The 23807-nt window shown below is 40.7% G+C and overlaps 1 protein-coding gene across 4 annotated transcripts in view; it reads left to right on the top strand.

The window, feature by feature from the left end:
• The first annotated feature begins 2918 nt into the window (after positions 1-2918).
• Positions 2919-23807, top strand: part of CPED1 (cadherin like and PC-esterase domain containing 1) — a 142089-nt gene continuing 121200 nt past the window's right edge. For 2 of the 4 annotated variants that reach the window (XM_068996553.1, XM_068996576.1), the window contains exons 1-3: positions 2919-3062; positions 3538-4012; positions 16602-16788. In XM_068996553.1, the coding sequence (XP_068852654.1) occupies positions 3761-4012; positions 16602-16788 (439 nt within the window). In that variant the 5' untranslated portion in view covers positions 2919-3062; positions 3538-3760. Of the gene's footprint in view, positions 3063-3537; positions 4013-14536; positions 14592-16601; positions 16789-23807 lie in introns of those variants that run through there. The other 2 variants (XM_068996560.1, XM_068996567.1) reach the window with 2 other exon arrangements.

Genomic DNA, 23807 nt, shown 5'->3' with positions numbered 1-23807 from the left:
GTTTCCAAATTACTGTTTAGATCATGGAAATAATTTTTCAGTGGTCACTAGCTTCCACCACTGAACAAACATGGAGACTCATGTAAAATGGAAGCTCTGTGTGTATGAGCCGAGTTGCTTAAAACCCCAGGGAGCTGATGAATAGTGAACATTGCATGCCTGCATGGAACCTTGGGTAAGTCCTTTCAAATCCCAGTCCATGGCAATTTTTAGCGAGTCTTGTGACTTTCCTCTCACACTTTCTGTGTCAGGGTAGCTGTAAAAACTTTCAGTCTATTCCAGGTGATGCAGATGGAACTGGGATTCTGGCTGCAAGCACTGGAGATCACTCCTGACAGTCATGGCTTGCTACTTTTGGCAGAGGCAATCCCTGCGTGGCCTTGCCTCATGCTCAGCAGGACAGTAGCTGGCTGCTGTAGGGAGCAGCCAGTTAAGAATACCTGAGTGAGAGGGAGGAGTAGGAAGAGGTAAGCAGAGTAGAGAGCCCTTAATTCATGCAATAGGAGCAGCCACTCGAAGGAACAGGTCAGGGAATCTCAAACAGAAAATCAATATTAAACTTGTATTTCAGAAAGAGGAGATTTATACCTTTCTGCCAGAAATTCTGAAATACACACGTATACCTGTGAATATAAATACTTAGCTGGATACTTCTGATCCTACCAATAGTTATTTGAATATTATATACTGAAGAATCTTTCTTGTGAATTTGAGACCCAGGATACCTGACACTTTATCCACCTATGTCCTCTTCCTAAATGACTAGTTAATGAGAGGGGAATTAGACCCCATATGCAATAGTCCTGACTTAATTTCTGAAGTGTCAGAATGTGACCAGGTAAGTCAGTAGACCTGTAAGCCCAGAAATGTAGTGGGATCCTGATTCAAAAGATAACAGGAATCATGTTCATTGCACTCTAGCTGTGATTGAAGAAAGTATTTACATCCTAAGAAATGGGCATTACATCCTATAGTCATGAAAAGAAACCACAAATTGTAGAGAAAAATCCAGCTCACTCCTCAGAACATCTGGGGAAAGCAGATGGACAGAAGGCTAATTCCCAGGACTACACAGGAGGCAGAGTGATCTGCCTGCCCTCTGCTGATGCCCCCCTTCATCTGTTGCCCACTTGTCCTGAAGTCTTGGGACCCATGAATGGTTTTGGGGTTGCAGGAAGGACAAATTGACTCTGAGACATTGGGGAAAATGTGAGGATAAAGACCCCACTTAAATGCCTGAAAGGAGAACATGATGTTGGGCTGGAGGGAGAGCATGATTACTTGCTGTGCTGAAGGTAACTGAGGGAGCAGGGGGTGGGGACAGAGAAGATTACTTTGTTCTAGTGTGGGATTCTCCGAGGAGGTATGAGCTCCACATTATGATGCAACCATTAAGCCAGATCTTTATAAAATTGTTTTAATCAAGTCTTCTAGGAGTAGCACATAAAACTCTGACTAAAATACCCTCACTAGGAATCTGAGAGAAGTTGATAACCATGCAAATGCCACCAACACAGCTGGTGGCTGTGGGCCCAGAAATCAGGGCATGCCAAAATCCACAGGACAATACCTTATAACAGTAAAGCAAGTCTCCTCTTCTGTTGATGGCATCACTGTGGCTCCCAGGCTGGTGGTAGTGTCTCCGCAATCCTCCTTTGAGTGTACCAGCTCCCTGAGTATCCCTCTTCATCGGATGGAAGAGACCTACCCCACAGACAGCTGCAGGGAGTACCCATGGTTTTCTGACGTCCTCTAGCCAGATTTGTTGGCTTGCTAGAGGTTTTGCAGCACAGGCTGGCTGGAGCAGGGCCTGAGGATGTAAACTGGTATGCTGGGAAGGAGGGGGCACAAGCAGCATGTCTCCAGAGAGCAAAGATGGGAGTTCCTCTGTGGTTGATAAGCATCTATCACAGCAGGGTACAGGCAGTTGGAGTACTCTTTTCTTGCTCAGGATAACCCAGGAGTCTAATTTAGGCAACTACAATCCTAGACATAAAACTAAAATGGAGTGTGTGTGACCACTGAGGTCCTGCATGAGGTATTCAATCACTTTGATGGCATTTTTCTTTGTCTGCAAATGGATAGGTTTAGTTTGGAAAAAAAAAATTAAAGCTGAATAAAAACCAGCACTTCAAAAAATATATACTCTACCCTTCCTTGCTGTTTATAGGCCTCTAATTTGGTAGTGCTGCTGCAGCTGCCAAACTGCGTAGATTGGCTCAAAGTTGTTTTAACAACATTCATTTCTTATATATGAGTCAGTGTAGGAAGAACTGTCTTTTCAAAAATAGCTAACTAAGGATGAAAGATAAAATAGATGATTTATAAACAGATATTTTCAGCTAAAAAAACTTGATTATATTAGAAGTTCTAGTCTATAAAGATAACAGAGTTTGTCAACTGTTCCCATCTGTCTTGTCCCTGTCCTGTGTCAGTAGGGGGAAGTAGTAACTAAGACCTACCGTGGCTTAGACACTAAGTGCTTTCATTGGAGTATTTTTGTCCACCCTCCTTTCTATCCCTCTTTGACATCAGCAAGAAGTTTTATTTATATTCCGCTATGAGCTGTTATATCTACTACGGAAAATTACTGACAACTGCTTTGTCAGTGACACTTATGTCCAAGTAAATCTACTTATTTTACAACATTTTTGTTAATCTGGATTAAAATATTGCAGGTGCTTCTCTCCAAAAGATATTAATGTTGTTTCAATTAGGCTAATCTCTGTAACAGCAGTTTTCTAAAAATTGCAGTGATGGTGGCTTCGAGGCATGCAGCATGAGCCAGGACACCTCTCACTCCCCATCCAGACCTCAGGCTGTGTCTCTAAATCCTGTGCCTGCTCTGAGCAGAGCCAGTTTAGCTCCACCCTCTCAGCAGTCCAGCCCTTATTTATATGAAGTCTGTGGTCCAACTGGCTTCAGATGGCGTGTGTATGTGCGTGTGCCTGCCTCCTGAGTGTGTGAGACGAGCTGGGATCATGAGCCAGGGTTGTTCCAAGTGGTTTTAATCAGCAGCCCATTAGAGGGGAACGGAAAACTTCAAACAGGGTAAGAACCAAGTAAGTAAACCTAACTTTGAACTTGCAATCTGGACAAAACAAATGTAAATGAAAATCTTCATAGTCTGTCAGTTTTCAGATAAATTATCACTTTTAGAGAGTAAGCTGTACATTCTAACAGGAAGGAGGAAATTTTAAAGGACTGGAATGAAGGAAACTGTAAAAACAAAGTGGGAATTGAGAATGCAAGAGAGACAAAACAGCAAACGATTGTTCACAAAGTTGGTACACTCTCTTACTTTTTTCAGCTGTGGACAGGACATGTTAAGCTTTAACCTCTTGCTTTCTTGAATACTATTGTCTGGTTGAATAAGTAGTTCCTTTTGCAAAGGGGGTGAAGATTTCTGTTCCTCACCTGTCTGCTGGCAGGTTTGTTTTCCTGAGAGCATGGAGTGGAAGAGCTCTCCACAGCTCCTTGCAGGATGCCACATGGCATGCTGCTGTTTGCTGCTGCTCACTTGTTGTTTTTTTGCAGGTCGTTCCAGTACCTCCATGGGAAGGTGTTCCCCAAACCTCTGCTCCTCTGGAATTTGTGACTTCTTGCTTGGCACCAGGAAAATACCCAGCAGTAGAAATGGGAAAATGCATGCTAGTTTTGGGTAAAGAGTGCCTTTGACTTATTTTACTCTGGCAAGACGTGGCTACTTGGACTGCATCTGCAATGTGGCAAAGGGCAAAGTGAGGTTGGCAAAGAGGCCATGCTTTGTGGGCACATCCCCAGATGCCGCAGGCTTTGTCGCCCTCGTCCCTTCCTTCTGGCCTTAGTGGTGGCCCTCTGTCTGTTCTGCCAGACCCTGACTCCTCTCATGACCAGCAGCATCCTTTCAGCAGTTGTTAATGGGATTGCACCCAACAAACTGACTAAAACACAGCAAAGAAGATACAAGGAGGTCTCCCCAAGCACTATTCACTGCTTCCTCCCTGGCAGCAATTCAGAGACAGTGAAAAAGGTAAGTCAGCTGAAGCAGAGTGCTGAGCAATAATTAGCAAAGCGAGGGATAGCAAGTCTGGCAGGATCATCTGAGTCCAGCTAAAATTAGCCTAAGGTTGGAAGTCTGGGATCTGTATACAAACAAATGGGTGATCTAATGACAGTGGCATATGCACAAGCACATTCCCATTACCAGCTCCTCAGTGTGCTGTTATTAACACAGGAATCCTGAAATCTTCAACTGAAATATGGCATTGCTCTGTGACTCCAGCAAGATTTCAGTTTGCTGCACAGACCATACTTTATTTTGGTTTTGGGAATTGGTTTAGAGGCTTTACAGTACAGGCACATAAATCAGGAGCCAGTGGGGTTTCATGGAAGTGACTGAGGCTGTTAATTGGCACAGGGACTGCAGCTGCCCTGTATTAAAGTTATCTGCTCGTCAGCTCTGAAATTTATTTGGATTCTGCTGAGAAGCTAAATCTAACTGCATTTGAGAAATAAAAGAAATACTTTTTATATTTTCAAATCACACTATATACTTTGGAATCTCTGTCTCACAAATTTTGCTTTGTCCATAGGTTACCTGACTTCATGTTTATTTTGTATAGGGTTCCTAGGATGGGTATTAAAACCTAACAAATGGAGACACTGTTATTTTTGTTGGGAAATGTAGTCTGTTAAATGGTCTCCAGACTGAGGTAGTTATTTTTACTCTGGAATCTGTGATGAGCACTAGCACAAATGTTTCAAGTTTCCTTCAGTCCTACAGAAGAGCTGCTAACAGTGCAGCAGATACCACACTGTCAAATTATCATTATGCTTACATTTTATATACAACTGTAGCAGAACTGTAAAAAATCTGTGACCTCACAGATTATGGACAGCAACCACATAAAGCAGCTCAAATTAAAAGAGAAAAAAAAAAAAGGCTGCTTCTTTGATTAGACAGAGTTCACAGTCTAAAAGGTCAGCAATATTGATTTTAGGAGAGCAGCTGTAAAGTGCATCTTCTGCAACAATCAAAAACAGATATGTGGAATAACTGTGGCATGAACTCTTTAACCTTAACTCTTTAAATACCAGTTTTTTTCTTATAGCACATGCTGCATTTGTCATAATTTTATATTTTAATGAACTTTTAGTACACTAGGTACCCAGATTCAGATTTAATCCGCAATATGACATAAATAATTTCGTCTTAAAGGGAAATAAGTACAGCTGACATATGTGGGTTGCATTGTGTTACGTCTATAGGTACACTCCATTCCTTTTTACTCATTGCTATTGTAATGGCAAAGAACATTTCACACCTTGGGTTAATGTCTGCAAGAACTGGTGAAATAATGGCAGAGTTTTGCTAGTATGCTGTTTGGCTGAAAATATCTGTAATATCTTCTTTTCCAAATTGCCTGAGAAAAAAATGCAGATTGACATCAAACTTGGTGTGCTGGCCATTTGAAATGAGAAGAAAGCTTTTGTTTTTACAACATGCTGTACTTATTGCTCTCCAGCATATGTGGTTGGATGTGACTATCATATGCACATGCTGGACCTGGACCTGTAGTACAGATGTGGGTATATTAACCCTTACAGGTCTATTTTCCAGGGCTGTGCTACCTTAACACATTCCTTTTCAAGTTCTTAGGACCACCCATCGCTGGCTCTCTATTTGTCTTGAATTTTTCCTCTACAGCATGATGAACAAAATGTCTTGCACATGTTGGGACATTACTCTAAGTTGCTCTCTGTTTCCCAACTTTCTCTGCTGGTTGTGTGGGCTGAATAATAATCTCAGAGAACAGAAAAGACAAACAACGCCAAAAATATCTGCCACTTTGCTTTGAAAGTGTGTTCTTGAACTGTGTGTTTTCATCCACTGCTGATATTCAGATAGCTGAACTGTTATCTGGCTTGATTTTTTTGGGCACTCAGTAACATCTAAGACAGATGTCACGGTTGAAACTTTACACTGTTTTATTTTACAGTCACATGCCCACGACGGTAGCTAGTTTGGAAACAACTTTTCATTAAAGCTCCGGTTAAAATCTTCATTTATGAATCTGAAAAAATACTTTAAAATACAGTTATTCACATTGGTAATTAACTAGTCATACATGTATTCTTATTCTACAAATAGTCCAGCAAGAAAATTTAAATGCATTAAAAAGAATCTATTATACAGTTAAACAATGAGTTAAAGCAAACACTGCATCATGTCTGATTAAATTAAAGTTCATGAATAAATTTAAAGGAAAATAAGACCCTGCTGAAGATAATAATCTTTAGGTAACACATAGTGTTTATGGGTTTTGAGCCATAGCATGTCACACTGCAGATTCTCTTCTGGGTAGGGGCAGATTTTGTTCTTGCTTCCTTCAGAAAAACAACCAGTATTGTGTTGAGTCTGTTGCGAGAATTTGGTTCTGATTGTTATTAGAGGGGCAAAATCCCCTTTCAAAGCCCAATAATTTCTTACTTCAGAGTATGCATAGCACTAAAAAAACCCCATGAAACCAAACAAAAAAAAAAAAAAACCCTGGCATCTTTTATGAGTCATTTTTTGGAAGCAAAGGAAGAGATCTGAGGAAAAGTCCAGCTTTGCCAATGCATCTCTGATATCAACATTTTGGACAGTTACAGACAAGTGTGGAAGAAGCATGGGGATGGACATTGCCAATTACGTCTGTAAATGGGTCTTTACCTACATCCAGGATGCTCTGGGATGGAGCCCTTCCTGTTGGGTACATAGTGCAAGCTGTCTTTTTTAAATTGCAAAAATTCAGATTTCATTCATAGCCTGGGAAACCAGACAGAGCTCCTAGTACTCCTCTCTCAGGTATCACATGTTACAGGAGTTTTAAAAGCTGCTGGGGATCTTGTCCTGTGGCTTTAAATTCACAGGAACAGAGGTCAACATTTTCTAGTACAAAATTAAATGTTAATATCTGAAGCATGAAAAACAGAAGGCTCATTTCTGAATTTCAAGCATTAAAGGCATTAGAGAGTGATATCACATCTAGCAGCAAGCTGTCTGTAGGTTTAGCAGGGCACTCTTACCTCCCAAATGATGAAATACTTGTGAATGTATATAGTAAGGAGAAGAGCTGGTGCTGTAGCATCAAAACTGGAATAGGTATCAACAAAAAAAAAAAAAAAAAACAACCATACAAGCCCTCTGTGTAGTTTGCCTGGCACAGTATTGTGCCAGAAATACTTTTGGTACCAGCCAGCTGTAATACTGCTACACTTCTCTTAAGTAATTTAGCTCTGCTTCTCGGCCGGTTTTGAAAAGAGCTAATTATCTGGTTAAGCTGTGTTTCCACTCTCAGAATTAAGTCAGCCAGAGGCAATTTAAATGTCTCTGCACACGAGTAATTTTGCCCAGGGAGACAGTGAACCTCTGCTGAGTAGAAGGAATATGGACTATATTGCTGTTAGGAGGGCAGATACCTGGTGTTCAGTTGCTTTCCCAGTAAGAGAAGAGCCAAAACCACTTTTCTTTTTTTCTTAAAAGACCCAGTTCCCAAGCCATTAGGCTTTACATCCAGGTTGAAATTGTGAGCCTGGTTCACCATATTGGCAATGGGATTTTCTGTTTCATCCTGGAAAGCAATATTCTCTCTTTAGTTCTTCCACAGCTGGAGAGAAAATAGGAGGAAATTATTAATCACCTTTTATAGTTTTTACTCCTGTGATAGGCACTTTTTGGCATACTAGCTCTCCAGCCACTGCAAATGTATTAAAAAAAAAGAAATTCAGATTTTTAAATTGGGTTTTGAAGGAGATTAATTATTTCATGGATACTCACAAGACTCTTGCTTCACATCCCCTGACCATTTAGGGCCAGCTGAGAACAAGAAAACAAAGAAGATACACAGCTGATTATATGAGAACTTGGTGAGTAGGTTAGGCTGGCATCCAAATAAATGAAACACCACAGGTGTGGTGAAAAAAAGCTGTCTTCCTTTTAAAGCCCTGAACCTGCCACTTATGCTTTGTATAAAAGATGTATCTCAAAGAGGAATTATATTGAAGTGAGCAAACAGGAAGGGAATAAAAGGGTTTTTATGGCTTCATTCTGAACAAACAGGAGAGGATATAATTTCCTAGGAGTGGACAGTATGAAAGATCCAAGATAATTACAGCTTAATGTGGCCATATCTCAAATATATTATTTTTATAGAAAAATAAAGGAAAAAAAGAAATAAAAAAAGAGAAACATTACGGTTTAGTCTTAACCAACATCTAGAGGAAGATCCAGTTGAACATCTTGCATAGGTTACTGGCCCAGGCATCTATATTTGAAAACTGGCAGTGAAATTACTGAAAAGCTGAGAAAATGTTACTAGAACATTAGAACTCTGGACATCCAGAGTGGAATTATCCTCTCTTTACTTGAGTGCTCCACTCTGTCAGAGGCAGAAAGCTGGACTTCATAGTCAATGGAAATTACCATCTCTAATGCAAAATTCATCATGAATTAATGCAGACATTTAAAACAAATCTAGTGAAGTTCATCCTCTAAAGACTTCTTTTCTATTGATTTTTTTTTTTTTTTTTTGATGGAATATGCCTGCTTCAGACAGAATAAGCAGGGAAGAAAGTAGATAGGAGCAGAGTCTGTTATGGAAGAAGGCATGAGGAAAGAAAGCAGATGTGGGAAGAGAGTAGGGAACTACAGTTGCAAAGTAATAGTACCTCAGAAGGTACAGAAGAGATTGTGTGCAGGGACGGTCAAATTTGTGCAAGGGAAGAGAAAGGGAGATGAGAATGGAAATGGAAAGAAAAGAAGACAAAGCTAATGAGAACTTTTGAAATGTAAATATGTAAAAAAGGAGAATTGAAGCTGGATGATAGAATGAGAAGGGATGATTTTTGCTATTATGCAGGATGGAGCGTGGTGAGAGCTCTGGATAGAAAAGATTACATTATGCATAATAAGGTTTGATACATTTTAAAGTGTATGTAACTTAAAAACTATATTTATTTTATAGAATAAGTAGGGGGATGAGAACTTTTCACAAAAGGATAAAGAACATTGCTGGTATGAAACCTGCTGTTACTAGAAAGCAATCAACATAGGGTATGGTATCAGCGACTGGTTTCCTTGGAATGATACCACATTCACATTGCGCCCTATGAAAGTAGGACATGTAAATGTAAAATGCAAACGGCACTGAGGAAACAACTATTTTTACTGAGCAGATAGCTAGAGATATGCTGGTGATAAAGGGCAAGGCTATTGTGGTAGCAGTCAGGAAAGAGAGGCAGGGTGGAGACTTTGCAGGAAGGGGACTTTGAGAGGGACACATGAAGAGCAAATGGAGGCAGAATCTTACTCATATACTTCACTGGAACTTCCTCCAAAACGTGGTGTTTTGATAAGATGGTAGGGTTGGCTCATTGTCTGTTCTCAAGACAGGGCAGTTGACACCACGTACTACATGCAGGCATGAAGCAAAAAGCATTTTGATAAAATAGTTCTGTACTTCCTGCTCACAGTGTTGGTGAAGACTGCGCAAATAATTCCAGTTTTGCTCTTGCATTTATAGTCATCAGAAGACAGCCATCAAAGTAATGCCAATAATCTAATTGCTTGTTCTGTATTTATCCAACAAACAATTCAAAGCAGAATTACATTCCAGCCATTTCATTCTACTACCCAGTCCTTTCTGATTAGGAAATCCAACAGAACATAAAGCCAACACATTTAAATATCCTCCAGAAAGTGAAACAGGAAATTAACTTCTCTCTAACTTTTTGATACAGGAGCTATGCACACTTTAAATATAATGGTAGCATGAACAACTTACTATTTCTATGAAGTTTTATGCAAGCACAAAAAGGAATTTAGAAGTCACATTTGGAGCTAATAAACATCTGCATAGTCCCATAAATGAATGGCTTGGGGCATTAGAACCACATGCTAAGTTTTTATTATCACTCTTCTGATTGATGCTGTTTAATAATAGTGCAGTATTTTCTAGGAGTCCCATTCATGTATTTTTTTGTAATGTTGTTTTGCTAGGTGGTATGTAGTAGCAAAGATAAATGCTGACTTCCTTTGCTAGGTAAATGGGAATTTAGGCTGTTCACTGCCTGTGAATATTGCTAATAGTGCCGGCCTTGTTTTTATAAGGCTGGTTCTATTTTGTGGTATTTTTGTTGCACTCCACTTTCATGCAAAGGCCTTTTGGTTTACATTGTGGCTCATACACCTCTTTTGCAGATGCTCAGTACCTACAGGAAGCAGTGGGGTTAAAGTAAGCTGGAGTCAAGTTATTTGAAGCCATTGCACCAAGTCTCTGACAGTCTTGGCTAGCTCAGTGTGAAAAGTGGCTGCTTGTAATCAACACAGGGACTAATGACACCAGAAATGCATAGCTGAAAAGATGATTCACAGTTTTTGAGTTCTTTCCTGGGAGAAGCTTAGGCTGACATGAGTTGGGCCATTATGTTAGGATGAAGAATTTTGTTTCTGCAGTTGAAGTGATGGTCAGTGAAATTCTATGGCAACAGTTCAAACTGTATATTTGCTTCTTTTCCAGGCATAGACAATGCATCAATATTTATGGAATTATGTAATCTTCTTGGAATCTGAAAGAACTTCCGAGGAACTATTTTGCTCTCTTCAACTTGAAATATCTTCACTATTTTCTTATAAAAGCAGTAATTATACATCATAAGATTCAGTTATTGACCAAATTCTAGGTTTTTGGAACAACCCAGAAATTCTGTGCAAGAGAGGAAAGATCAGAGACTAGTAGAATCAATTATATCCTTATACATTCATAACCTAGAACTGGATATACTGGTTTCAAGGGAAACGTGAAAACATTTTCTTTTTAACAGAGAACTTCACAGCTATGTGGAAGTTGCAGACAGGCAGAACTAAGACTTGCAACTCTAATAATGGATGTCTATTTTCAGTTGCACAAGGATGATTACATAATTCTTCAGCTTTCATATTATATAAACTGGGCCTTTTATCTTTTTCCTAAAACATCAAAGGAATATACATTTGATACAATATTTTTTAAAGAATCTTTAATAAATTTTAATGGAGCTTAATTTGTTTTCTTTTGTGTTTTTCATGTTATTTTTAAACTGAAAACAAAATTACAAAATTCTTTTTTATGCATTTTTATTTACTTTACAGCCCATTCTGGTTTGTTTGGACCAGTTGTTCAGGCTGTGGATCATCTATGTAACAGCCAATTGCACTAAAATGAGGTCAGTGACTCAGCTAAGTGCAGTGTTTTGTAAGCTGTAAGAGCAGGTATATCATGTCAAAGCTGACATAGGTCTCATCCAAAATCATATGGGAAAACTCAGTCTTGCTGTAAAGCCTCATTAACTTCTGTGGAGACAAACACACAATTTTCTAGGTATGACATGGGCTGCAGATGTTCTTTACCAATCCCTTTCACATAAGATATACTGAATCTGTAATAAACTGAGCCTGCTAACAAATAGTCTGAGCCTTTAAACTGAGAAAGAGCTAAAAAAAATGGTTGGGACATGGGAACACTTGACCACTTACCAATTATTCTCAAATTTTCAAAATGTTATGGATCAAATTTTTTTGTGTCTGAGTCTGTTGTAAATTAAAATCACAGGGATGCCAAAAAAATCAGAACCATAAAACGTGGAAATATGTGAACAGCTTATTTTCATCTATTGCACGCTGCTTCTCTTGTACCAACTCTCTGCCCAGCCCTCATTTTTATGATTGAGAAACATTTTATGAAAACCAGCAGACTCTTTAAATATATAAACATGACTGCTATTGCTATAATATTGGAAATTCTGAAAAACATCCAGTAGTAACTAGATCAGCACGTCCAGTGATGCAAGGCATTTTGTATAGAGCTTTGGAAAAAAGTATGGAATCACTTGCTACAAGCATGCAGTTGGCCAGATTTTTTTTAAATTCTGTGTAGCTGACAACCCACCCTACACTGCACTGACTTGGCAAACAGAGAGGACACGTTGCGTCTTGTAACCTGGCCTGCAAACAGCTATTAAAGGACAGGGCAGAGAAAGTAAATTTGGCATCACTATGCATGGATCTCAAGCAAGTACCCTAAAAGGTGTGGAGATACTTAATATTATTTAATAGTACCAGATTAGACATCAGGTCAAGCTGTTAAATTTAGGCCCTTGAATTGCCTCTGTGTCCCAGAGACGCCGTTGCGGCTCTTGGGGAAGCTGGTGGATGAAAGTGCCGGCACGGGGCGCCGGTACGCGGCTGCCGGGCGGGGGCCGCGGCACGGACGAGTGTGTGTGGGCCTGTCGGTCCCTCTCGGCGCTGCGGCAGCAGGCTCGGCACTCAGGGGCTTTTGTGTGTCTCTGGAGTGAGTAGTGAGCGTCCCAAGAAGAGCCCTCCGCAGAGGCTGGTGCTGTGCTGTCTGTGAGGGCTGCCGCAAGCCCTCTGATGACCCATCCCGGGGACGGCGCCCGGTGGGAGCCGGACCTTGCGTGGGCCCCGTGGAGCCGCTCGGGGCCATTTCCTTTGTGTTTTGTGGAAATGACCCAGGCCACTGCCACTGCCTGAACTTCCTCTTTTTTTTTTTTTTTTTTTTTTTTTTTTTTTTTTTTTTTTATGCCGCTATCGATGTTCTGTTGAACATTCGTCACTGCCAAACCAGAGCGCTGTAAACATTTCAGCCCTTCCCCAGGGACCTGAGGAAGATGCCTTCTGCATCGGGTTGCGGCGGGACCTTCCCTGGCAGATCCCGCTGCCGGCGGGCGGGCTGAGCCCCTGGGGCCGCCCCGGGGCTGGTTGGTCCCCGTCCCTTGTGGCTCGTCCTTGTTGCAGCAGATGTGCGAGTGGGGGAGCCCTGGGATGCTGACCTTGGAGTATTGACCGCAGGGGAATGGAGTCATTGATGGGTGCCTGAGGCAGGACCTCTTAATAATTGAAGCAAAATACTCCAGAGGTGGCACTGCAGGAGGCTTTGCTTCCACGAAGAAAGGTGTGTTTTCCTGGCATAACAGAAGTGTGGTAATTGTTAGTGAGGAGGGGGGCACACAAAGTGACCCCACATCCAAGGCAGGACCCTCGCCCCAGGCCCCGCTGGGAGGGACGGGAGTGGGAGAAGCCATAATCTCCTGCAAAAATGGAACAGGATCAGGCATGTGTCCTGGTCTGCAGCCCCTCTGTACTCCTCATGTGTCCTCAGTTCACCCCACAGCGCTGGCCCCTGCAGCACACGAGGGATGGGAAATGGAATTTTCTTGCAAAATAAAGCAAGAGGTGTTTCTATTTTTTGGGGTTTTTCCACGATGCAAGTGAAATGGAAAGTAGGAAGTATCTGGCTGGAATGCCTGGAAGAGAAGGGAGAGAGAGCAGAAGAGGGGGGCTGGGAGAAGGGCTGGATTTAGGAACAGGGAGGGAGGGAGGGAAATGAAGAGGAAGGGCTGCCAGCAGCTGCTGGCACTGAAAGAGAACAGGAAATACAGAAGATAAGAGTAGAGAAAGGAGGGGCAAAGGCAGAAGGAAACAAGAGTGATGTTGCTGTGGTGGGCAAAGGCCATCGGAGACTCTAACACTGTGCTTGCCACCTGATTAATGTGTTTTAAAAATTCTGTGACGTCAGGAACACTATCAAACAGGTGACCTAACACGATTCTGATTACTTCACCCTGTGCTGTTTGTGCTTATTCTGGCCAGCAACCTTTACTTGAATGTCTCAGTTTCTAAACTACTTTTGGGTTGCACACTTAGCAAATATGTGTGGAATACTCTGATAGTGTTGTATTGAGATTTTTTCACGGTCCCTTCATCAATGATGATAATACTTTCCAAGTGCTCTGGAGCAAAAGAAGATGTAGTGTTAGAAGCTAAGGTCTCTGAAATAGTTTGTGCTCTTTACCACTGCAGAGAAGCTTACACTTCAGCCAAGCACAATGTAAAACTGCATCCCACACTCAGGGGACACACTGCTGAGAAGAGTGACTTTAGCACTAGATCCCAGGCCTGTAAACAACTGGACACATCTTGAATGACATTTCTTTGTATCAAAGCATCTGTCTCTTTTCAGTCTAGTCTGCTGTGCAAAAAATGGTGGTGACTTGTTTGTGTAGTGCTTCCTATCTTCAGTGATAAGCCTACTAAAATTAGAAGTTATGGAATAACTTAGTTTTTAAACTGCTGACAACTGTCAGGTTGAAATTCACAAACTTGCAAAGAACTAATTTCATGTCCTGAATTTAATCCCTGCTGGTATGTTTCAATCCTAAAGACACCTATGATTCGCCAAAAGAAAGTCTTGTGTTTTAGTGGTGTTTTTATTGCAAAATAACAGCTAGACTGACAGTGATTGAAACATGGACCAAGCAGTGATACTGTAAGGACATTTATTAGTAAAAGGCACTGATATTTATACTGTTTTAGCTTCTGCATAATAATTTTCACTTGTTTTGTCTACCTGCTAGCTAATGCATAGGAAGCCACAATGTTACTACTTCTTTTACGCCATTGCTTACCACAGCAGGATGTTCCATAATCTTCAGCAGAGTGTTCTATCCTTTGCAGAAGGATGTGATTTCTGCAGTTCCTATTTCTCATGACTCCTGCTGGACCAGCTTCAGTAAGTCAGCTGTGCTGTTCATGTCATTTAACTCATTCTGCTCTGCAACACTAGACTGTTGCAGATATTAGTGTCCTAATTCCCACATGGACCATCCTATTTTTATGCTTTATTTTATTGGGGTTTGAACAGCAACGTTTTGGTATTGGGGGGATGGCTACCATGGTGGCTTCTGTGAGAAGCTGCCAGAAGCTTCCCCCATGTCCCACAGACTCAATGCCAGCCAATTCCAAGACAGACCTGCCACTGGCCAAGGCTGAGCCCATCAGTGATGGTGGTAGCAGCTCTGGAATAGCAGATTTAAAAAGGGGAAAAAAGCAACTGCAACCAGAGAGAGGTGTGAGGATGCATGACAGGAGCAACTCTGCAGACACCAGGTCAGTGAAGAAGGAGGGGGAGGAGGTGCTTCAGGCACCAGAGCAGAGAGTCTGCTTCAGAATGTGATGAAGACTGTGGTGGGGCAGGCTGTCCACTGCAGTCCATGGAGGTTCACAGTGGAGTAGGGATCCACTAGCAGGCCATGGAGTACCCATGCTGGAGCAGTCTGTTCCTGATGGATTGGGCCCCATGGAAGAGGCCCACGCTGGAACAATTTGAAGAACTGCAGCCTGTAGGAAGAGCTCATGTTGGAGAAGTTAATGAAGGACTGTCTTCCATGGGTGGTATCCCACACTGGAGCAGGGGAAGAATGTGAGGAGTCCTCCTCCTGAGGAGGAAGGAGCAGCAGAGACAATGTGTGATGAGCTGAGCAAGCCCCCAATCCCAGCCCCTCTGCTCCACTGAGGGAGAGGCAGAGAATTTGGGAGGGAAGTTGAACCTGGGAAGAAGGGGGGTGGGGGAAAAGTGTTTTAAGGTTTGGTTTTATTTCTGATTATCTCACTCTAATTCCATTTATTATCAATAAAAATCAGTTTTCCCAAGCTGAGTCTGTTTTGCCTGTGACAGTAATCAATGAATGATCTCTCCCTGTTCTGATCTCTACCCACAAGATTTCACTCTACTTTTTCCTGCTGTCCAGTTGAAAAGGGGAATGATAGGCTGCCTTTGGTGGGCACCTGACTTCCAGACAGGGTCAACCCACCACACTTATTTCAGACATAAAATATCCCCCTTACCCAAAGATCTGATGGTAATGGCCCAGTAATTTGTCCTTTTCAGAAATTAATGTTATCCTTGCTCTATGACTGTGGGGTTGGGGTGCCTCTTTTCCATTTTTCTCTTTCAAGAAGCTCATACCCCAGGGTAGCTATAGAGGATGGGTTTTCTCTAGATGCCATTTTGCCTAGGCACTATATGGGAAGACAGTAAGTGGTAGATAATGCAAATGTTCCTTGGGAGTCATTGGCAACATCAGATACCGTTCCACTTGCTCCTATATACAAGTCTCTCTGCCAGTCCTCCTATGGGCTAGATCGTGTTGGACTGATAAGGCAATAAGGTACTGACAAGGTTACATTTAACTTTCTAGAGCACAGTAATCTCCAGTACTGTTTAGGATTCCTGTGTATGATTTTACCCCAGTACTCTTACTTTTCTTAATAATGCTGCATAGCCCAACTCAGATTCCTGCATTTACTATCTGCATAGGACCCACATTCCATGGAACAGTTCACATGGGACCTACCAAGCCCTCGCTGCTTAGGTGACTGCAGCCACAAAGTCAAAGTCAGATGGCAATTGCTGTTACCAGCTCACCAGGGCAGCCCAGATTTCAGGAAAAGTTGTTTCCAGGAAGGGAAGACCATGGTTTAAAGATCCTTCAGTGCTACCCAGAGCTTTCAAACCTTTATAGTATCAGTCCAAAATGAAGATAGAAAAAATGGAGAGGCAGACAAAATAGAATTTGTGGTCTGAAGTCCCTGATATAAAGACAATTCTTAATTATACCAGAACTATTTCCCATGTTGTCACAGTAAGTTACTAGCTTATTTTTGTGAAAAACAACTGTACTTTATACTGTTGAGGAGTCCTATCTTTACAACCATTGTCTTTGCGCTGTGTTTGCTGTAGATCCATGACTCCATTCTCCAGTACTTTGGAAGCCACACGAGAAGAGCAGTTCTCTATGCACCTCCTGCTCACCATGAAACTGACCGTCAGCTCTGTCAGCGCATCCTGGCAAAACATGGATATACAGTCACAGTTCTTGAAAACAGGAGACTGGCAGAAGATCTGGGGCATGAGGGCCCTTATCACAGTAAGACTTAGTTGATTAGTTAATTACTAAGAGTGATCACTAAATGTAGAATTGATCCAGTGTTCTTCCACAAACATAAAGTGCATAAACTCTGATAAAAGTAAGGATAGAAACTAAATTCTAGCCCTTCTCAGCTGTGTGGATAATTTTCCACAATTAGGTGATTCTTCTATTAGGTAGAGTTCTATTAGGTATCCTTCTGTAAAAAGAATGCAGCAGAGTAGTTCATCATAGTCTTGACAACTAAATCAGATCAGTGCGGCTCCTGATGACTTCTCAAACAAACTTCATCAATATAACGGAGGGATTTTCAATAGAATGTTTCATAAGAAAACACATACCTGCTACATTTGTTTCCTTATCATTTTCTCTCCTAAAGAAAAGTTGTATGTGTGAAGGTACTTTTTCCTCTAGTAATGTTTTGATTGTTCTGTAAACTTGTTAAAGAACACAATATAGGACAAGTAAATTTTGCACTTGCTGTTGAATCTGGGATAGATTACTGTTGGTTCTCGGTTCCTCTTGAAATTTGATCCACAGTTAAAGCAGACTACTGAAGAATCCTGATCTCTTGCACAAAGGACTGTAGCTTTATTGTGTAGAGTTACACTGTGCTTGATAGAGAAGCTTGGGCACCAGTTATATATGTGATGACCATGTTTGAGTGTTCTTAGACACCTCTGAGGTATGAACTGAAAGTGTGATGCCAATTTGGTCTTGGAAGTCAATTTGGGAACTGGAAGGCTTTGAAAAAAATGCACAGGCTACCATTCCATCAGAGGAAAAATGGTGTAGTTAGATATTTCTCGTGCTAAAGGGAGCACTGTTTGCATCATTCAGGCTTGCAGTACACTTCTGGGGCTACCAGAGAGCTCAGGTTTGCTTGAGCTTTAAGCAAACCAGATAATTTCATAGATGAAAACTACAATTACTTAGCATGCTTGAGATTGCTCAAAATTCCATTGCTAATTTCAAGTTTCTTGAAGAAACTTTCTTGAAAATGAGGTACATGTGGTTTTCTTTGGCAGGCTGTACCAAGAAGTAGTAAATTGTCTTCATCTCACTCTTACTTTAATCTAGTTTTATAGTCACCTTTTAGCCATTCCTTGCCTTGAGTACTTTCCATCTCAAAGTGACAAAACACACCATGTCTGCAGGCTTTGCTAATGTCAGATGGGCTGCAGAGAAAAGATGGTGTCTCTGGGGACCATGTGCACCATCTCTGTGAAATACTTCTGTTTCAAATGGCCAAGGAAGTGGGCATGCCAAAATCAGTTGGGACCTGTAAAAAAAAAGAAAAAAAAAGACTGTACTAGATTTTCCTACAGTGCTGAGTTCAGATTGAAGTTCTCCTGTACAGTTTTTACACTCCAAATATTACCTCTGCAGAAATGAGCTGAACTGTGGATATTTATATTTTACAGGCTAGAACCAGTACTTCCTGTAGTATTTTCCCAGTAATAATAAAAAAAAGTAATGAAAAGGCCTTAGGTATTTTCCAGGAACATCCTACAGCTTTCAGCAGATGTTGGATTATGTAAAAAAGTCAAATGCTTGCCAACTTAAAGCTAAGAGTAAGACTCTACTAATTCCATTTCATGGCAGCATAAATCTGCCTTTAACTATTCTCTGTTATGTAAGTTTTTAGCTTTAATGTTATGTTTTAAAAACAAGAAGAAAGTAAAAGAGGATGTCTACGTACCAACCCAATGATCTTTTCTTACAGCTAAGCAAATTACATTCAAAGTTAATTTTCTTCCCCAGTAGATGATGGGGTTTAATCTTCTGGATGGGACGGTACTCCTTATTTTGGAGAAGGGTATTTTGAGCTATGCTTTGGCATAATATTTTTCTAATAGGAGTGTTATAACTTATTAAAAATATGCTCCTTTGGCCTCAGTTAAAAATATATAGATAATGAACTGAGAAACACAGAATGTGAGTGCTGCGAAAAATCTATAAAAAGAGTAATTCCTTATTACTTGGTATTATTTAGCAGCTGTATTGAGTGCTTTTATTTTTTGTGCAGACAGTCGTGTAGCTTTCAAAGTTCACTCTAAATTTGAAAGGATTTTTTGTTTTGAATGGCTGAGAGCCAAGACTCTAGCTGAAGTCATATATGGAAAAAAATTCACCACAAAACATTCCTAACTGTTTTTTTTTGTGCTGGCCTGCTAAGAATTTTGGGACCCATTCTGCTGGTGTTTGAAACCCAAATGTGACAGCTCTGCACACTGATCTTCCAGAAAGGTCCTCAACACCTGGGCTGCAGCACTGTGTTGAATTCATTGCTGTCAGGGAGAAACATCAGGGGAATAGTTTTCTTCAGTGGAAATTTTTTACTTCTTACAAACCAACCAAAACCATTTTGAGTTTTGGTAACTGGAAAACAGTTGGTTAAAAAGGAAAAAACATAGGGTTTTTTTAATCATGGTAAAGTGACTGTGGTTTATGGGTTTACTATGAAAAATCCATACAGATGTGTTCTGCAGTAAAACATAAATTATTCAAACCCCTAATTTTTCACTGAAAAATAGCTTTGTCAGTAAATTCTCAAGCAGCTTTGCTTGAACAAAAAGTAGTTGTGCTTTCACCATTCCTTAGCAATTAAACCCACATGGAGGGAAAAGTCCATGGACTGATGATATCTGTGTCTGCTCTGAGCTGTGAGAGACTTCCTTTTGCAGCAGCCCTAAATGAGCCAGTTTTGCTGTAAGTTTAACATGTCTCTTAGTCTGCTGCTGGGATGGAGATAGAGAGGTGGAACTGTGTTAGAACTACATTAGTAGCAGATGATGGAATAGTCAGATTTTGCAGAGAGCTGGGATTACCACCTTGGGCAATCTTCCTTCCTTCCTTCCTTCCTTCCTTCCTTCCTTCCTTCCTTCCTTCCTTCCTTCCTTCCTTCCTTCCTTCCTTCCTTCCTTCCTTCCTTCCTTCCTTCCTTCCTTCCTTCCTTCCTTCCTTCCTTCCTTCCTTCCTTCCTTCCTTCCTTCCTTCCTTCCTTCCTTCCTTCCTTCCTTCCTTCTTTTATAAAATGTGAAAATCTGCTCATAGAAGCATAGCCTCTGGAACAAGTTATGCATTTACCACAGCCTTGGAGGGGGTTGAAATGGGTGTCATAATCTCATTGAAAATAATAAAAGGATCAGAAGGAGAAGTGAGAAAGCCCTACACTTCCAGGCTTTCTCCTGAGAGATTTGACATACTGAGCTGTACAAGCCTCTGGGCTTCCTTCCCTCAGCCCAGGACAGAGCTGTGCTGCTCTATTGGAGATGAGTGTGATGGGCCACCTGGCTTCAGAGCCCCCTTAGATCCTCCCAGAGTGGCAAATACCAGAGAAGAACTCGCCAAATGTTTTCCAGTGTCTTCTGCCTTCTTCCTATTCTTCCAGTCTGAGAAGCTCTCATCTCTGTTACCACAATAAAGATTTAACAGGATCTGTGTGTCCCTATGACTCTGTGCTACCCTACCAACATTTTCACATTTTTTAAAAGGATGGTTTTATCTCAGAAACTTGTTTCACTAATGGGCATTTCTGCCCTCCAAAAATAATGTTCTTTAGTTAGTGCCTGCTGCCTGAATCTTTCCTGAATTCCATACTTTGCCCAGATGACCTCTTCAAAGATATATAAACTACTTACGTCTTTCCTTACAGAGCCATCAGTTTTTCTGTCCTTTGCTGAATGTGCCTGCCTCATTAGTCACTGGTGACCCTCACTTAATAGGCGTTTCCTTCATTTCTCAATTCTTCACCTTTACCAATAGTTAAGCAAATCTCAGCAAACTGCAGGCTCCAAGAAATGTGTGCAGTTGCATGTACACATCTGACTGGCCAATTTTAATTCATTCTGCAGTAACATGCAAAATTCTGTAATTACCACTTGCTCTTGGAGTGGAAAAGATTGTGCATAAGCTCAATGATAGCCCATCAGCTTGGCCATGGAAAAAAGCTCGTGTATTCAGGCTCCTGACTGAATGCAGTGTAACATTATATGCTCCCTGCTGCCTTAGAATGTTAGTAATTTGGTGGAAGCTTTTGCAATTGCAATGAGAGACTTTAAAAAAACAATCATAAACCAGTTTCATAGTATTGCTTTTACATGATCATTTTCTATTTTTAGAATACTGTAGTTAAGTATTTAAACTTTACTATTGCCTCTTTTTGCAGTTTGAGTGACATCCATTGAAGATTAGCTATTTCCTCTTTTCTGAGATTATCAATATACACTGAATTCTGTTCTGTTTTCTTCCATTTTAAGAGCATGCTGTGTTTAAATACTTGGCTGTGTAAACTAAGCCCTGGTTCCAGCAGCTAACTATGAGGATGACCTAGCTTTTTGCAGATGTGGGAGTGGTGCTTGGGTGGAGCTGCACCAGGAACAGGAAGGGCTGGTTGAGACAACAGACCCATGGGAGCAAATCTTAGCGAATCTTGGCCTTTCTCTTTATGTGCCTGGGTTAAGAGATCTGTCTGGTATTTAAAGTGGCACTACTTATGTATTACAGCAAGGAGTAAATACCCCCTCACTGATAAAGCCACCTGACTATATTCAGGCATAACTCATTTTGCTGTAAAATGATGGTTTGAGAGTTGTATTGTTATGGAAGATAAGGCCTCTGCTGTCCCCCTCTTGGCTCTCTATAGAGAGTTCTTTTGCTTCTTTGTACCCAGTGGTGGTCACTCCCTGTAAAAGCTGGTGCTTGGGGAATGTCAGGGAACATGAGGCTGCAGGAGCAAGAACAGGCGTTCACAGATGTGAAGTGATGCTAGCTGCAAAGTTTTCTGTCTCTCTATATTAATTTACATGACTGAAGAAGCAGTTGGGGACAGATGAAAGAAAATTGTCATTTGATTTTCCCCAAAAGAAATTTTCCATGTCAGCCTTTGTCAGTTTTTCATTTTGGTTTGCTGGGTATCCTTTGGAAAAAGTACTTTTTAAAGAAAATTTACATTTCTCGTGGAAGAAAATTACTCAGTTTACTTTGCTTCACAGGTGGAGTTACAAGGCTAGAAAATGTTGCCACATCAGTTAGAGATGGAGAAAACTAGGATAGAAACTGTATGAGTCACTGTCAGGATGAAATGCATGCTCTTTGCTGTATATCTTCATGTTATTCCTTTAGCATATTGTACCACCTCTACTACTCCTCACTGTTCATACTTTTGACCAGAGGCTGAATAGGAAAAGTATCAGCTTGATTGCTGACATCTGGCCAGCAGCAAGGTAGGAACTCTCAGAAGTGCTACTTCGTAAGTGCAGCCAGTAATAGTTTCCTCAGAGTTGCTAATTAGTGTAGAGAATAAACTACAACCATGGGTTTTGGAGGCCTTCAGGGCCACATCTGTTGACTGTCAGACATCCGTTTTGCATTTTCCAAGACATACCATATCAGCAAAATTAGTGAAAATGAGACAAGGTGCTAGAGACAGGAGGACACAGTGATGCTCTTTCTTCAATGACTGAAGACTGCTATATTTGGGTGAACAGAGGTACTTGCTAACACAAAGGGCTAACAAACTCTTCTGCCAAGGAAAAAAGAACAATCTGTTCATCATGTCTGTAGTAATCAGGGCATGATGTACTACAACAGAGTTGTTATTAGGAAATCTGTTTTGGGAGTAAAGCTAGTGAAGTAATCAAATGGATTCCCTGGAGCTCTGCAGCAGTCAATCTTAGATGTCTTGAATGATTAGGTAAAGACATTTTATTTTGTGTAGTGAGTCCCCTGGTGGGGTAACAAGATGGTCTCACAGACTTCTTGAAGTACATGACTAGCCTTGAGAAAATCATGCAGACAAGAAACTGAAGAGGAAAAATGGTGATTTCTAAAGAAGATGGAGAGATTTCAGGTATGATTCAGCTATGGTGACTTAGGGCTTGGAGGAACAAACAATATGTAGTTTACAGCATATTCTTAAAATGCAAAATATTTTCAAACCCCCCAAAATTTATGAGAATATATTCCTGATGGGAGTGGGGAAAGGGAAGGGAGCAAAGATCAGTAATGCACAGATAACAGCCAGCTGAACTTTGAGAAAGTAGAAAGCAAATAATGTATTGTGAAATAGGTATATTTTTCATGGGATGGCATGTAAAAAAGCCCTTACTGAACGGCTTTTTGTGGAGCTAGAAACACATTAACAGGAGTAGGAAACTTTAGTTTGAACTTTTCTTTCTGTTTTGTTTTTTTTTTTAATTGTTCAGAGTACAGTTAGGAGGAGCCCCTACTTGCTGTTTGTTGCAGTCTCAGACAAGTTTTGCTGAAATCCAACTAACTTAGCAAACAATTATAAAGAATAAAAGCCTCAAGGAAAATTTCTTATGTGTTCTGTAAACATCTGGTTGCCATTTTCAATTACAAGGACCAACCCACTGAAGGAAGCACTTTAGTTTTTTTGGAACAGAAATGGGACACTGGGGTTTTTGTTCTTTTTCGTAGTGGAGAGTAAAGGAAATGTCAGGAATAGAGAGGTCACTAGATGCTCAGCTTTTATAAATACAAAAGTCTCTGAGAAAATTAAAGTAAATTGAAATCAGGTTCTGAAAGTGTAAACAACCCTGTGGAGGTAAGGTTAAATAAGCAGGACTGGAGATCCTAGCATGCTAGCAGAAGCACAAGATCATTCTATCATAAGTAAGTAATTTAAAATACTGTGCAAAATAATAATGGTGAAGGTAGCTACAGAAAGATATTTTTTAAGTTACCCTGCAAATACATATGTATATTCAGATCTAGCAGATGTAAGTTCTCTTTCCAAAATCCTTTTGGTTAATTGTTGGTACAAATAACCATCTACAAAACTGGTTGGTTTCCTAATGCAAAATATATGTCATGTGAGTCCTGAGCTAAGTTTTGACAAATAAAACACACCTTTTAGAAACACTTTTTGTGTGTTGTTAAACAAGGAGCTTCCTAAACAAGCTAAATAGGTAGAAATGTGATCCTCAGAGCATGCTGAGTTACAAGCATGTAACAGACTTAATCTGCTTCCATAACATGGAATTTCATTTAGT

This window comes from Aphelocoma coerulescens, chromosome 1A, assembly GCF_041296385.1.
Source record: "Aphelocoma coerulescens isolate FSJ_1873_10779 chromosome 1A, UR_Acoe_1.0, whole genome shotgun sequence".
NCBI lineage: Eukaryota > Metazoa > Chordata > Aves > Passeriformes > Corvidae > Aphelocoma > Aphelocoma coerulescens.
The sequence above is the reverse complement of the archived record's forward strand: the minus strand, read 5'-3'. Positions and strand labels throughout refer to the sequence as shown.